At 35.4% G+C, this 16,636-nt stretch overlaps 1 protein-coding gene across 4 annotated transcripts in view; it reads left to right on the forward strand.

The window, feature by feature from the left end:
* Window positions 1-16,636, forward strand: part of USP34 (ubiquitin specific peptidase 34) — a 264,454-nt gene that overhangs the window by 64,610 nt on the left and 183,208 nt on the right. For all 4 annotated transcript variants that reach the window (XM_028089697.2, XM_028089696.2, XM_088026523.1 and 1 more), the window contains exons 3-5: window positions 5,664-6,084; window positions 11,495-11,545; window positions 11,708-11,857. In XM_028089697.2, the coding sequence (XP_027945498.1) occupies window positions 5,664-6,084; window positions 11,495-11,545; window positions 11,708-11,857 (622 nt within the window). The remainder of the gene's footprint in view (window positions 1-5,663; window positions 6,085-11,494; window positions 11,546-11,707; window positions 11,858-16,636) is intronic.

Below are 16,636 nucleotides of genomic sequence, written 5' to 3' on the forward strand. Positions count from 1 at the left end.
TTGGATCTCTAGGTTCCTGGATTCCGTGTTGACATCTTTATTCGTTTACTATTTTTGTTTTGTCAGAATGACATCTTTTCTGAGAAAGGGTGCATGGGAGACAGATTTTTTTTTTTTTAGAGCTTTCAGGCCTAAAAGTTTCTATTCTACCCTTAATCTTATTGAACACTTTGGATACAGAGTTCTAGGTAGAGAATGATTTTCTTTCAGAAATTTAAAAAGTATTGCTCCATTGTGTTCTACCTTCTGATATTGCTTTGAAATTTTTAAATATTTATCTATTTTAAGGTTTATTTATTTTTTATTTTAGAGAGAGAGCACATGAGCTCCCTCAGCGAGAGGGAGAGTGAATCTAAAGCAGACTGCCTGCTGAGCATAGGGCCATTGTGGGGCTCGATCTTTCGACTCTGAGATCATGTCCTGAGCTAAAATAGCTGGATGCTTAACCTGCTGTACCACCCAGGCGCCCCTTATTTTTATTATTATTATTTTTTAAGTAAGCTCTGCGCCCACCGTGGGGCTTGAACTTACAACCCTGAGATCAGGAGTTGCATGCTGTGCAGACTGAGTGAGCCAGCCAGCCGCTCACCCCCACCCCCCAATATTGCATTGGAGAAGTATTAGCTATTTTTATTCCTGAGCTTTTCCTTGGCACTCTTTCCACTCTCTGTGAAATCTTTTAGAATGTTTATTCCACCCCCCAACTTCAGTAATTTCATGATAGATGTTTTGGTGGGCTTTTCAGTTCTGAAATTTTTTATTTCATTTCCTCACTTTGATATTTTCTGCTCTGTTTTCTTAGATTATTTGTCAAATACTATATCTCCTTGATTGATGGTATACTTTTCTTTTTCTCCTTATTGTTTTTTTTATCTATTCTACTTTCTAGGACATTTTTCACCTTTACCTTGTAGATCTTTTGTTGAATTTTATGAATTGGTATACTTTTATTTTTTATTATTTATTTTTATTTATTCAAGTAATCTCTACACTCCATGTGAGCTCGAACTCCCCACCCTGAGATCAAGAGTTGTATGTTCTAACGACTGTCAAACTGCTATTAACTTGTGACTGATAATATATGCAAAAGCTATGTAATGTATATTTGTACACATCGAAGGGCTGTATTTTGTAGTTTGAATGCATTTTTTTAATGGTATTCTGTTCTTGTTTCAGTAATCCAGTATCTTTTTTGTCTCTGAGAATATAAACTGATTAAAACCTTTTTTCTTCCTGCATTTTATCTACTTTCTCTGAATTTCTTTTTACCATTTGTTTTGATCTGCCTTTGGTGATGCAGCTTTTCTTTCAAGTCTTATTGGTTAAGGATTTTCATGGTTAAGAGATGGGCACTGAAAGATGGATTGGAAGTTCTCCGTGGGTGGTGGTATCTCAGATGTTGGTCTACACTGTAGGATGGTAAAATGGTGAGCAAGCTTCATTACCAGGGGTAAATGGGCTTTTCTCTTAGGTATTCATATTCTCTAAGAGAAATATCTTTAAGTCATTGGCCTTGAGTTATCTTAGTCTGGTTGATGGGCAAGGAAGGTTATGGGGAAGGTTCATCATTCATAGTATCACTTAATTTTCTTTTCTGTTTCTTGTATTATCCCTGACTTCTTTAGCATCTGGTATTCCTGGGTTTATCTTGTTCATTTTTTTTTTTTTAAAGATTTTATTTATTTATTTGAGAGAGAGAGAATGAGAGATAGAGAGCACGAGAGGGAAGAGGGTCAGAGGGAGAAGCAGACTCCCTGCTGAGCAGGGAGCCCGATGTGGGACTCGATCCCGGGACTCCAGGATCATGACCTGAGCCGAAGGCAAGTCGCTTAACCAACTGAGCCACCCAGGCGCCCTATCTTGTTCATTTTATGTACAGAAATTCTTCTTGTTTCCCTGGGTCAAGTAGGAATAGTATCATGGCTGTCTGGGTTTGGAATCTGCAGGTTTTAACTGTACCTTTCATTTAGTCCCATTTTCTGCCTATGCTTCATCTCTGCATTTAGATGTATCTGATGCTCTCTATTCCCAAGCCTTTTCAGTGTTCTGTAGGGTGGATAATTTTGTTGATAAATCCTTCCGTAGCCCCTTCCAAGTTTATTTCGTTTGCTCTCAGTCACTTACTTTTCCTCCCTTCCTTCCTTTCTTTTTTTTTTTTTTTAAGATTGTATTTATTTATTTGACAGAGAGAGACACAGCGAGAGAGGGAACACAAACAAGGGGAGTGGGAAAGGGAGAAGCAGGCTTCCCGCCAAGCAGGGAGCCTGATGCAGGGCTCCATCCCAGGACCCTGGGATCATGACCCAAGCTGAAGGCAGAAGCTCAGTGACTGAGCCACCCACGCGCCCCTATTCCTCCCTTTTCTGTCATCCAAAATTTGTTGCTGTTTGTTATCTGTTCTTCGATTTTCTCTTTCCTAACGTAAAGATCTTTTTTTCTTTTAGGATATTTGTAGTGGGTTTTTAAATAGACCAGAAATAAACATTAAGTGTAGAATCAAGCTGGGCTTAACTGAAAGTCATGTTTATTTATTTAAAAACACTTTCTCCTCCTGCATTATGGGTAGGGATATAGAGAGAAGTGCTGTATTGAGAATTCAAATACCTAAACTTTCAGAATGTATTGTCATATAATAAAGTGTGTCACTGACATAAGTATTTAAAGATATGTGTATATGTGTATTTGTGTATCTTCACTTAGACTATCAGCTCTCCTTGAATTTATATATTTTAAGGACCTAGATTCAGTTCTGTGTTAATTTCTGAATGTATAACTTTTGTCTTTTTTTTTTTTTTAAGATTTTATTTACTTGACACAGAGCACAGGCACGGGGAGTGGCAGGCAGGGAGAGAGGGAGGGAGGAGCAGGCTCCCCACGGAGCTAGAAGCCTGATGTGGGACTTGATCCCAGGACCCTGGGATCGTGACCTGAGCAGAAGACAGATGCTTAACTGACTAAGCCACCCCTATGATTTTTGTCTTTTTAAGATTAGTGTTTTCTAGTCCATTAAATGCCCCCAGTGCCTGCCAGTGAATTTTTTTTTTTCTGCCAGTGAATTTTTAAAGTAAATTTGATTGGCTCTTTGACTTTCCTAATCCAAATCTGACTTCAAGGTGTTTTTGGGAAGGAATTTAAGATTCCTTTTTCACTAAAGAAAGATATTCAAGGGGCTCCTGGGTGGCTCAGTCAGTTAAGTGGCTACCTTTGGCTCAGGTCATGATCCCAGCCACATTTCTGGGATCAAGCCCTGCATCAGGCTCTCTGCTTGATGGGCAGCCTGCTTTTCCCTTTCCACCGCTTGTGCTGTCCCATGCTCTCTTTTTCTCTCTCTCGCTCAGATAAAATCTTTAAAAAAAAGATATTCAAATGTATAGTCCTCCACTTTGAACTTGGTTTTTCTTGAACCTTAAGAAAAATTTCAGGAGTAGTATGTTAATTTTTCTTCTTGTAGAAATTGTGGTAATACAGAATTTTAAAAGTGGAGTTCTTAGAGGTAAAATCCCTTTCATTTTGCCACCGAGAAGATGGGCCTGATGTATTATTTATCTATTTCTGTGTAATATATTACTCAAAAAGTAGTATCTTAAAACAATAATGAACATTATCCTCAGTTTTTAGGGATAGGAATTTGGGAGTGGTTTTGCTGGTTGGTTCTGCCCTGGATTTTTCAGGAGGTTGCATTCAAGTTGTTAGCCAGGTTACAGTCAGCCCAAGCCTTATGTGGGGCTTGGAGGGTCTGCTTCCAAGTTGGTTCACTTAACTTCACTGGCAGGTTGGTGCTTGTTGTTAGTGGGACCAGCACTCAGTTTTTTCTCCTGTGGACGACACAACATGAGCTCCTTGACTATTTTACAACATGAAAACTGGCTTCCCTCAGAGCGAGTGATCCAGAAGAGAGCAAGGCTGAGTGGCAGTGTCTCTTATGACCTAGTTTCAGATGTCTCACAGTCATTTCAGCCACATACTGTTCATTAGATGTTAGTCATTAAGTTTTTTCCACATTCAAGGGGAGGAAAATTGAGCTTCCCTTTCTAAAGGGAAGAATATTAAAGAATTTGTGGCTATACTTCAAATCTGCCATACTTGGAGAAATGAAATTACATCTACATGGTCATTTAGGGAGTTGGTGCTCTATTTGGATTACAGTATAGATGATTTGATTTGATAATACAACTCAGTACAAATTGTAAGTAATAGTTTTACTCTCATCCATCATTGGCTACAGTTACTCTTTTTTTTTTTTTTTTAAAGATTTTATTTATTTGAGAGAGTGAGCATGCAATTTCAGAGTACAAGTCGGGGGGGAAGGGTGGAGGAGTAGACGGGGAGGGAGAACCAGGCTCCCCACTGAGCAGGGAGCCAACTGTAGGGCTTGATCCCAGGACCCCAAGATCATGACCTGAGCTGAAGGCAGACATTCAACCGACTGAGCCACCCAGGCACCCCTGTATGTAGTTATTCTTAAAATCTGGTACTTGAGTATCATTTATTTGATTTCCTGGACTCTTTAATTATTCACAGGATTGCCGGCATTATGCTAACTGAACATGTCTAAGAGAACTAGATTTGTGTGTAATAATTACTCTTACTGTATTTATTTATATATATATTTATATATATACACACATGCGCACACACATAAATACATACATACACATATGTGCACACATTGAAGGGTATTGAGTGTATGTGTTATTCCTAAATGCTCTTGATCAGCCGGATAGTGTGGGGAAGTCCTTCCCAAGTTAGCCTTCAAGCAAATTATTATTATTATTATTTTTAAGATTTATTTTCTTCATTTTTTTTTTTAAGATTTTATTATTTATTTGACAGAGAGAGACACAGCGAGAGAGGGAACACAAGCAGGGGGAGTGGGAGAGGGAGAAGCAGGCTTCCCACCGAGCAGGGAGCCAGATGTGGGGCTCGATCCCAGGACCCTGGGATCATGACCTGAGCCGAAGGCAGACGCTTAATGACTGAGCCATCCAGGCACCCCAGATTTATTTACTTTAGAGAGAGAGTGCGAGCAAGCAGGGAGAGGGGCAGAAGGGGAGAGAATCCTGAACTAGACTCCCTGCTGAGCACGGAACCAGATGCAGGGCTCGATCCCAGAACCCTGAGACCATGACCTGAGCTGAAATCAAGAGCCAGCCACCCAACCAGTGGAGCCACCCAGGCGCCCTCGCTTCAAGCAAATTATTAATGTTAAAATACAGTTTTTTTATTAGTCAGCTACAAATCCCTTTGTGTAAAATAAATAGCTTTACTAATAAGGTTTTTATTTTAGCCAGTTTCCTGATATTTGCTAAACATATATTTAGTACTCAGTACTTAGAGAAGCAAAGATATATGCCACAATTCCTGTTTTTAAATAGTTATTTGTGTAGAAGGGCAGATAAATACACACATAAAATTGAAGACTATAATTGTCAACCTAATATGGTGACTTTTTACTACCCAAAGTCCCAGTTTTTGGTGGGATGCCATCTTTATAAATTACTGTTGTGCTATCCTGTTAGGAAGGGAGGAGGTAAAAACTGGGTGGGGGTGGGGGGGAAATACTTTGGTATTTGCTTATTTTTATTTTCTATATTACTTAAAATACATAATGGTTGTCTCTCTAGAAAGCATTAATTTATTGAAAAATTTTCTTTCTCTTATAGGCAATGTCTATGCTGCTTCAAGGAATATAAGCATTTGGAGATTTTTAACCAAGTAGTGTGTGCACTTATTAACTTAGTGATTGCCCAAGTTCAAGTACTCCGGGACCAGCTTTGTAAACATTGTACTACTATTAACGTAGATTCCACGTGGCAAAATGAGACTAATCAAGTGGAAGAACCACTGAATATAGAAAGAGAGTGTAAAGAAGGAAATACAGAAAGACAAAAATCAATAGAAAAAAAATCAAACCCTACAAGAATTAGTAATCTGACTGAAGAGGAATCTTCAAAGACTTGTGATCCTTTTAGTTTATGGAGTACAGATGAGAAGGAAAAACTTTTACTGTGTGTGGCAAAAATTTTTCAAATTCAGTTTCCTTTATATACTGCTTACAAGCATAATACTCATCCTACTATAGAGGTATGTAAACATAATACTGTGAATATTAAGTAACACCAAGTTACAGTTATGTTGACAGTTTCTCACTTAAGAATAAATGTGAGTTATTGTTGATGGAAAATTTATAAAAATCACAGTGGTTAGGAAAAGTATTCCAGTTTTCTCCAGACCATTTCTGCAGCAACTTGGGTTGAACATTTGCTTAACACAGTCCTATTAGGGAAAGATTTATACATTGAACTCGTAAAAATTAAACTGTCCGTGATCTAAACATTTTGCCGATAGACATCTAGGCTCTACTTACTGTGACACTTTCAAAGAGTAGTAATTGAGGAAAAAGCATGTGAAATTTGGAATTTCATTCTCAGAAACACTGTAACAGAATTTGGAATTCTTTCATTAAGAAAACTTAACAAATATTCCTTAATTAATAGTTTTAAATGATAGTATTTTTTATAAATCAAGATGCTTGATTCATTCCATTAATGATGATTTTACAACTTTTCCAAGAGTTTAGAAACCCACCTTAGGTTTATTTAGATAATGGCATTGGTTTGTACACATCGTGGCAATTGAGACAGTTACAGGATAAGGTATTATATAAGTGGCATATATATGAAATAACAGATTTATTATTTCTTATGATTCTCTGAGTTGTCTGGGCAATTCTTTTTGTTTTATGGCAATTGTATTTACTTTGAATGTTGGAAGACTTTGAAGGTCCAACATGGTGTCACATGTCTGACAGTTGGTGCTGGGTGTTGTCTAAGGGTTGTTGGATTTTCTCCATATGGCCTCTCATTCTCCACTAGAGTTGATTGGCTTCTTTACATGGTAGTCTTAGCATTGATCCGGGAAGATGAATGTGTAAGCTGTAAGACCTCTTAAGGTCCAGCCTCTGAAATGACAACAGTATAAATCCTGCCACATTCTCTTGGTTGAAACCATTAAGAAGGGCAGCCTAGATTCAAAGGGGTATGAAGTACAATCTCTGTATGGTAGGAGAGGTAACATTTCATTTTAAACTTTTAACGTATCTACCACATGCTTTTAAAAAAACTCTTGCCTGTTTTCTCTGGCTTATTTGTTCTGTAACCTTCATACTGACTTCTTCATCTTGAAAAAAAATAGTCTTTTACTAAAATGCTTTCACATTGAATTGAGACCACTTAAAAACAGCCCAGGAGGTAGGTATTTCCCCTATTGGAGTTCTGCATAAGAATATTTTAAATCAGATTGTGCCCTACCTTCTACAATTCTTGGTCTATTATTTTTCCTTGGAGAATCTTTTAATGAATCTTACATGACATTAGATATTTAGTAAACATCCTAAAAAAATATCAGCTCAGAATCCTTTTTCAACAAACAGGATCTGTTTGTACAAGCCAGCAAAATTTAATCTTAACACCATGTGAATAGTGTTTTTAATGCCTTAAATGGATAATTGAAATACGCTGAAAATAGTTCAGTTAGGGATCCAGATATGTGAAATTGATGCAGAATTTTCTTTTTTTTAAATTTAATTTTATTGTTATGTTAGTCATGCAAAGTTTCTTAATAAAATTAAATTTTTCCAGTTAAAAATCTCTTAATAGAACCATTGCAATACCAAATCTATTTTCTTTCTAAAATCAATTTGCTTACTAGTTTGCCATTTTTTTAAGTCATTAGAAAAAAATAATCTCCAAATGTAAGCGTAGTCACACTTTATTTCTTTTGAAATAAAGTTCCTCATTTTTACTGTTCTTGAGGATCATTCCATTTGACTAGTTGGTTGAAAGCAATAGTTTTATGAGGTCTTTGAGGTAAAATTCTAATAAAAAACAACCTTAGATACAATGTAATATATTTGAGTAAAATTCTAATAAAAAACCTTAGATATAATGTAGTGTTACACAGAATTCTCTCCTTAAACAGAATTTGTGTTTCTGTAGTACTCTGTTCATAATATAGCTGTTTCCCAGGTTTCTAATAAGTCAGTAATGATCTGTTACAAATACTTGAAAAATTTATAGTTTCTATCCTAGTGGCCATGTGGTTAAATGGTAACAGTCCTATTTAACTTTGATTTTAATTTGACTTTGACTCCTTCTAAAGAGGCACAAATTGGCTAAGACTATTTATTTTTTAAAAAGATTTTTATTTTATTTGTCAGCACAAGCAGGAGGGAGCGGCAGGCAGAGAGAGAAGCAGGCTCCCACTAAGCAAGGAGCCCCATGTGGGACTTGATCCCAGGACCCTGGGATCATGACCCGAGCTGAAGGCAGACACGTAATCGACTGAGCCACCCAGGCGTCCCTAGCTAAGACTCTTTAAAAGCTGATTCAGCTAGCTAAGACTCTTTAAAAGCTGATTCAGTACTCATGTGATAGTATGTTAGATAGCTGTGACTTTAGAACCTAGTCAACCATCTTATTTTATGTAAGAGGGAACTGGCTTTTTTTTTCTTTTTTAAAGTTTATTTACTTACTTAAGTAGTCTATACCCAGTGTGGAGCTTGAACTAATGACCCCAAGATCAAGAGTCACGTGCTCCTCTGACTAAGCCAGCCAGGTGCCCCAAGAGGTTTATACCGGTTAAAAGTTCTGGTCAGGTTTGCACAGCATATTGCTGAGGGAGTTGTAGAATTCAGTTCATTCTGCTATACTGTTTCTCAGTCACTTCACACTAATCTCTGTAGCTATTGTATCCATTGCTAGGAGTAAGATAGGAACTCAGAGCCTCTCCTTCTCCCCATCCTTTCCTGTCTGTATCCTTTTTTTCTATCAAAATTGATAATATTTTAAAAGATGTAATTAGAAATAAGTATTAATTCAGGTTAAACCTTACTTTGGGGACAGGGAGCTGTTGCATTCTTTTCTTAGTCCTGAATCATAATGCGTAATTCTATGATGTTATTGCCCTAGTATTTTAAGTTTTTATTCTAAGTAAAGGGAAATGAGTATAGTAATTACAGAAAGAAGAGAAACCATTGCGCTTGTTAAATGTGTGTGTAATATGATTCGGTAGACTAAATACATTATGTTCCAAATTTCTGAATCTACTTTGGTTTTCTCTTGCCACTTTCCACTGTTTTTATTTACCGTTTATTAAATTAAGAAAATGTTTTAAATTCACCCTTTTAATGTATACAATTTAGTAAGTTGTAGTATATTCCCACGGTTGTGCAACCATCACTACTGTCTAATTCTCATACAGATGACTTCTTTTTAAGTAAAAATTGTATTCCTAATCCACTGCCTTTCAGTTTTTCATAGTTTGATCATGGAGCAGCATTTGTTTAATGAGATATAGAATTTCTGGTTACTCATTTATTTATTTTCTCTTTTAAAGTAATAGGCAAATTTCTTTTTACTTCTGGAAATAGAATGGCATTATCTTATTTAGTAAATAAGGTGAGGTTTTCTGAAAAGGTAAAAACTAAACAGGTTTCTTAAGGCCTTTCTAGGGATCATTTAAAATTAGAACTTTTTGAAACAAAAATGATGTTGATTAAGCTTTTAGGAAGTTTTCCTAGTGTTATTCCTACTGTTGTTACCTGTAGATCTATGTTAATTCTTTATATACTACAAAATGAGATTTTAATGACACCTTAGGATAATGTCTTCCTTCATGTATCCAGAGTGGAAACAAGAAATTGTAAAACAGTTCTTCTCCGTAGTCAGAATAGACGTAACCAAGTCCATGAGCAACATTTTGCACATCAGAATAGAATTTTGTTAGGACATTTTCTAGCTGTGGGCACTAGAAATTTTGACTCCATTCTAATATTACGGCATGGTTCACCTGGCCCGTGAATCTGTATTTAATAACACAGGTGTTCCTACATTCTGGACTTGTTGAAGTCAAAAGGTTTGGTGAGAATAATTTAAAGCTTTCACTGTGGTTCTGCTAGTAGAAGCTCAGGAGTAGATTTAGATTTAGTACATTTGATATAACAAATGTTTTGACCTGTCTTAGGACAGTTTTTGATTATTTGGAAACGAGAGTTATACGTGCTGCTCTCCATCATTTGTTTTCAAACTTTGTTTCAGCAATAGGACTTACGTAAAGCATGTAACAGCAATGAATGACAAGTTTCTTTGGCAGTTAACATTTTTCAGGTGAAAGTATCCAGCTTTCTGGTTATAAAAGTAACATTTTCAGTGTGACTAAAAATCCAGAATATACAAATATAGACTTAAGCCTTGAACCTATCTCCTTTCTCCATCTCAAAAAAACCATTTTTAGAAAATCAGTTCACATTATTTCTGGACATATAAAAAGTAATGAAAATCAGATCGTGTTCATAAATCCTGATTTATTTTCTAAAGACTTTATTTATTTATTTGACAGAGAAAGTGAGAGAGGGAACACAAGCAGGGGGAGTGGGAGAGGGAGAAGCAGGCTTCCCGCCGAGCAGGGAGCCCGATGCGGGGCTCGATCCCAGGACCCTGGGATCATGGCCTGAGCCAAAGGCAGACGCTTAACGACTGAGCCACCCAGGCGCCCCCATAAATCCTGATTTTTAAAAGTAATATAAGATACTCTCTTTCTATGCCTGTACATATGGGCCCACCTTAGCTTTTTAAAGGAATAACCATAAAAATCTATTGCTTAAAGTATAAATAACTAAGATAAATTTAATTATTTTTAATGAATGTACAGAGTTATATAACCATTACCACATTCTGTTTTTAGAACTGTTCAGTCATCCCAAAATGACCCCTCATGGCATTTCACTTTATTTTTGAAAGCTCCATAAGACACTGGATGGTTATGCTACAGTTTAATTAGCCATCCAGTGGATGGGTATTTGTTTTAACTTTGAGACATTATAAATAATTTCAGTGAGCATAATTAAACATTTTCCAGTATTACCTTTATTAGTTGTTGGGATAAATAACCAGAAGATGAATTGCTGGGTCAAAGGGAATGTGCATTTTAAATGTTGATAGATATTGCCAAATTGTCCTCCATCAAGGTCATACCAGTTTCTTTTCTCACCAGCAGTGGATGAGTATGCTTTCAAGTAGTTAAAATCATACGTATACAAAGCACATTGTGGAACTTGTGAGTATACATCTGGGGAATTCCAGAGCACAGTTTTAAAACCACTTAACTAAGTTATAATCTATTTTTGTAACAATTATCCCTGTTCTTTATGGAAACATTATTGTTTAAAAAGGCAAAATTATATATAGTACATAGAAAGATTTCTTTAGAGTTTAAAATACATTTTAGAACTGAACCATTACTAGCTTCAATTAGGAATACTGTTCTTCATGATGAGAAGCAATTACAAAACTTATTTCAGGTTTTATAAACTCAGTCTTTAGAGGTATTGTATTTTCTTGAGTATAGTTGACACAGAAAATTGTATTTTTTTTTAGAGTTTATTACTTCTTAGGGTAACCTAATTTTTTCCTTTTTTTTTTTTTTTTTTAATCAGGATATCTCAACCCAAGAAAGCAACATATTAGGGGCATTCTGTGATATGAATGTAAGTATTTATGTTTTTCTTATTCTCAGGTTTATGGAAAATTTGGTCTTTTGTTCATATAGGTCTTTGAGTTTATTTTTATGTTTCATCAGTATCTTTTCCATATTGGTAATAAAATGAAAATTATTCCTGATGAGTTTTAAAATATTTTTTTTCCCTCAGGATGTAGAAGTACCATTGCATTTGCTTCGTTATGTATGTTTGTTTTGTGGGAAAAATGGCCTTTCTCTCATGAAGGATTGCTTTGAATATGGAACTCCTGAAACATTGCCATTTCTTATAGCACATGCATTTATTACAGTTGTATCTAATGTAAGTATTGTTTGGAATTGGTTTTAATCTTGGGAATAATGTGTAGGATTTTAATAACATGAATTTTATGTCCAGAAAAGACAGGTTTTGAGTAATTTGGTGCATGTACAATAATTTTTTTCCTGGGTTATATTTTGAAAAAATTGAGTACAGAAGCCTTTTTAAAAAGGTCTTATAATAAAAACAGAATTTTATAAATTTTTTTGAATTTGTCTAAGTTAATGAATTTAAGTTAAATAAGTAAATTTAGCCATTTACTACTTCTCTTTAAAATATAAGATAGGTAGCTGTTTACAAAAGTCTTACCTTGATTTTAATTTTACTTGCCTGAGATTTTGTACTGGGAAATTTCTGGCTTTTTAGATTTTTAGTTACTTAAAAAGATGTTGAGCTTAGGGTACTACTAGTGTGCCTGACTTTTCTCTATATTACAAGACCTCATAACATTTTTCTCCATTTGTAAAGAAGATAATGATTTTATATGTTGTCAAAGTCAGTTACTGTGAAGCACAATAGATACGGAAGCAGAGATACTTTGTTTTTTTGTGCTTCCCAGATACTGAGGTTTTTACAAAATGATGGCTTGTGGCAACCTGTGTCAAGCTTTAATTGGTGCCATTTTTCCAACAGCATTTGCTCACTTTGTGTCTGTGTCATTTTGGTAACTCTTGGAACATTTCAAACTTTTTCATTATTCTTATATCTGTTAATGGTGATCAGTGTGATTACAACTCATGGAAAACTCATATGATGGTTAGCATTAACAATAAAGAATTTTAATTCAGGTTTGTACATTATTTTTAGACATGCTACTTCACACTTAATAAATTATAATATAAACACGACTTTTATGTGCATTGGGAAACCAAAAAATTAATTTGACTGTAAGGAAATTGAGCACTGTTTCATAGGCATATTCACCATTTGGTTGTTTTTATGAGAAGTACCTGTTCAAGTCTTTTACCTGTTACAAAAAATTGTATTGTCTGCTTTTTCCTTTCAGATGTGTACAGATTCCTTACATGTTTTATATGCAAATCTTTTGTCTGGAGTACACATATTGCTAGTATCTTCTTCCACACTATGATATGATTTGCTTTTCATTCTCGTGTATCTGTTAAGAGATAATATTATTCCTTAATCTTAATGGTTTAATTTATCAAAGAAGTTTTTTGTTAGGGTTATGTTTTCATTTGTGGATGAAGAAGCTTTCTTATCCTAAGGTCATGAAATTATTTACCTTATATTCTGGAAGTTTTATTGTTTCACATTTTGATTATAGCTCAGTCAGAACTGATTTTTGTGTATGGTGTAAGTGATGAATCAAGATTAAATCTCCCCCCTTTTTTAAGATTTATTTGTTTTAGAGAGAGCATGAGCACGGAGGCAGAGGGAGAGGAACAGAGCATCTCAAGCATACTCTGCACTGAGCACAGAGCCTGACATGGGGCTTGATCTCATGACCCTGAGATCACGACCTGAGTCAAAACCAAGAGTTGGACCCTTAACCAACTATGCCACCTAGGAGCCCCTAATTTTCTTTTTCTTACAGACAAGCATTGGTCCTAACACTTTAGCAAAGACAGTCCTTTCTTCATTTCCCAGTACCATTTTTGTTGTAAATTAGATGTCTTCTTATGTGCATGGGTCTGGGATCTCTAGCATATATAACATTGTCTCTTCGCTTAATGATTAGCTATTTGCACACCATCTTAATCTTTGGAGCTTTATAGCAAGACTTGCTGTCTGGTAAAGCAAGTTCTACCTTCCTGTCATTCTTCCTTTTTTTTAAGGTGTGATTGACACATAGTGTTTTATTAGTTTGAGGTGTAGAATGTAACATCAGTATTAGTATATATTGCAAAATGTTTGTCACAATGAGTCTAATTAACATCCATCACGATAGATAGTTAACAAAATTCTTTTTTCTTGTCATGAGAACTTCTAAGGAGTATTCTTAACAACTTTCAAATATGCAATACAGTATTGTTAATTATAGTCACAGTGCTGTACATTACATCACCATACCCTGTCATTTTTAAAGAGTGTTTTATGTCCTCGTGGATCTTTCTATTTGGAATCAATACCTAATTTCTACATATAAACATTTTGGGTTGCCATGAATCTGTAGATCAATTTGGGGAGAATGGTCATCTCTGCCCATTGAGTCTCCATATATATATATATATATATATATATATATATGGAGTCTCCATATATATAATATATATTACATATATATTATATATATAAATGTTTTTATATATATTATATATAATATATAATATATATATTATATATATATAAATGTTTTTATTTACATGTTCTTAAACTTCTTTCATAATTTTCTGTGTTTCTGTATAGATGTATTATATGTCTTTTTTTCTTAACAATTTTTATTTTTATTTTTTCTTTGAAGTGGGCTCCATCCATGCCCAGTGTGGGTCTCAGACTGATGACCCTGAGATCATGAGTGTCATGCTCTACAGACTGAGCCAGCCAGGCACCCCCAATTATAATTTTTTTATTATTTTATTTTATTTTATCATGATAAATGTACTTTTCAGTCCCCATCCTCTATAACTCTCATCCCTCCCACACCCCTTCCTTCTGATAAACATCGGTTCTCTATAATTAAGAGTCTCTGGTTTTGTCTCTTCCCCCCACTTTGCTCATTTATTTCTTAAATTCCACATATCAGTGAGATCATGTGCTATTTGTCTTTTTCTGATTTATTTAGCTTAGTATTATACTCTCTAGCTCTATCCATGTCATTGAAAATGGCAAACTTTCATTCTTTTTCATGGCTGAATAATACTCCATTCTACATCTTCTTTATCTATTCATTTGTCAGTGAGCACTTGGGATGCTTCCATAGTTTGACTATTGTAAATAATGCTGCAGTAAACATAGGGGTGCATATATCCTTCTGAATTAGTGTTTTCATTTTTTGGGTAAATAGCCAGTAGTGTGATTACTGGACGCTAGGGTGGTTCTATATTTAATTTGTTGAGGAACCTCCATACTGTCTTCCACAGTAGCTGCACCAGTTTGCCTTCCCACCAACAGTTGCATCCTCACCACCAATTGTTGTTTCTTGTGTTTTTGATTTTAGCCATTTTGATAGGTGTGAAGTGATATGTCATTATACTTTTGATTTGTTTTCCTGATGATGAGTGATGTTGAGCATCTTTTCATGTCTTTTCACTATCTGTATGTCTTTGGAGAAACGTCTGTTCATATCTTCTGATTTTTAATTGGATTATTTTTTTGTGTGTATGTGTGTTGTATAAGTTCTTTATATATTTTGGATACCAACCCTTCATCAGATACATCATTTGCAAGTATCTTCTCCCATTCAGTAGTATTGTTTCCTTTGCTTTGCAAAGACTTTATTTTGATGTAGTCTCAATAGTTTATTTTTGCTTTGGTTTCCTTTGCCTCAGGAGATATATCTAGAAAAATGTTGCTCTGGCTGATGTCAGAGAAATTACTGCCTGTGCTTTCTTCTAGGATTTTTATGGTTTTATTTATTTATATATGTTTATTTATTTATATTTATTTATTTAATTTTTAAAGATTTTATTTATTTGACAGAGAGAGAGCAAGAGAGCACAAACAGGGGGAACAGTAGAGGGAGAGGGAGAAGCAGGCTCCCCACCAAGCAGGGAGCCCGATGTGGGGCTCGATCCCAGGATCCTGAGATCATGACGTGAGCTGAAGGCAGATGCTTAACCATCTGATCCACCCAGGCGCCCCGGATTTTTATGGTTTTAGGTCTTACATGTAGGTCTTTAATCCACTTTGAGTTTATTTTTTGTGTATGGTGTAAGAAAGGAGTCCAGCATGTAGCTGTCCAGTTTTCCCAGCACCATTTGTTGTAGAGACTGTCTTTTCCCCCATTGTATCTTCATTCCTTCTTTGTGGAAGATTAATTGACAGTATAATTGTGGGCTTATTTCTGGGCTTTCTGTTCTATTCCATTGATTTATGTGTCTTTGTGTCTGTACCATACTGGTTTTTTTTTTTTTTTTAAAGATTTTTATTTATTTATTTATTTTAGAGCACACAAGCGAGGGAGGGGCAGAGGGAGAGGTAGAGAATCCCAAGCAGACTCTGTGCTGAGCGCGGAGCCTGACGTGGGTCCATTCCCACGACCCAGAGATCATGACCCGAGTGGAAACCAAGCGAATGTTCAACTGACTGAGCCACCCATGTGCCCCTAGTACCTTACTGTTTTGATCACTACTGGTTTGTAATATAACTTGGAGTTGTATTACCTGTAATTGTTTTACTTCCAGATTTGTTTTTCTTTTTCAATATTGCTTTGGCTATTCGAGGTCTTCTGTGGTTCCATACAAATTTTAGGATTGTTCTATGAAAAATGCTGTTGGTATTTGCTTCGGGATTGCATTAAATCTGTAGATTGCTTTGGGTAATATGGATATTTTAACAATATTTGTTCTTCAAACCCATGAGTGTGGTTTCTGTTTCTTTGCATTGTCTTGAATTTCTTTCATCAGCGTTTTATAGTTTTCAGAGTATAGTAGGTCTTTCATCTCCTTGGTTAAGTGTATTCCTAGGTATTTTATTATTTTTGGTGCAGTTGTAAATGGGGTGGTTTTTCTTGATTTCTATTTCTGCTGCTTCATTATTAGTGTTTACAAATGCAGTGGATTTCTATACATTGATTTTGTATTTTTTGATTTTACTGGATTCATTTATCATTTCTAGTCTTTTGGTGGAGTTTTTAGGGCACTGTATATATAGTATCATGTC

This window comes from Eumetopias jubatus, unplaced genomic scaffold, assembly GCF_037043125.1.
Source record: "Eumetopias jubatus isolate StellerSeaLion01/CBP00866 unplaced genomic scaffold, mEumJub1_p1.0 scaffold_9, whole genome shotgun sequence".
NCBI lineage: Eukaryota > Metazoa > Chordata > Mammalia > Carnivora > Otariidae > Eumetopias > Eumetopias jubatus.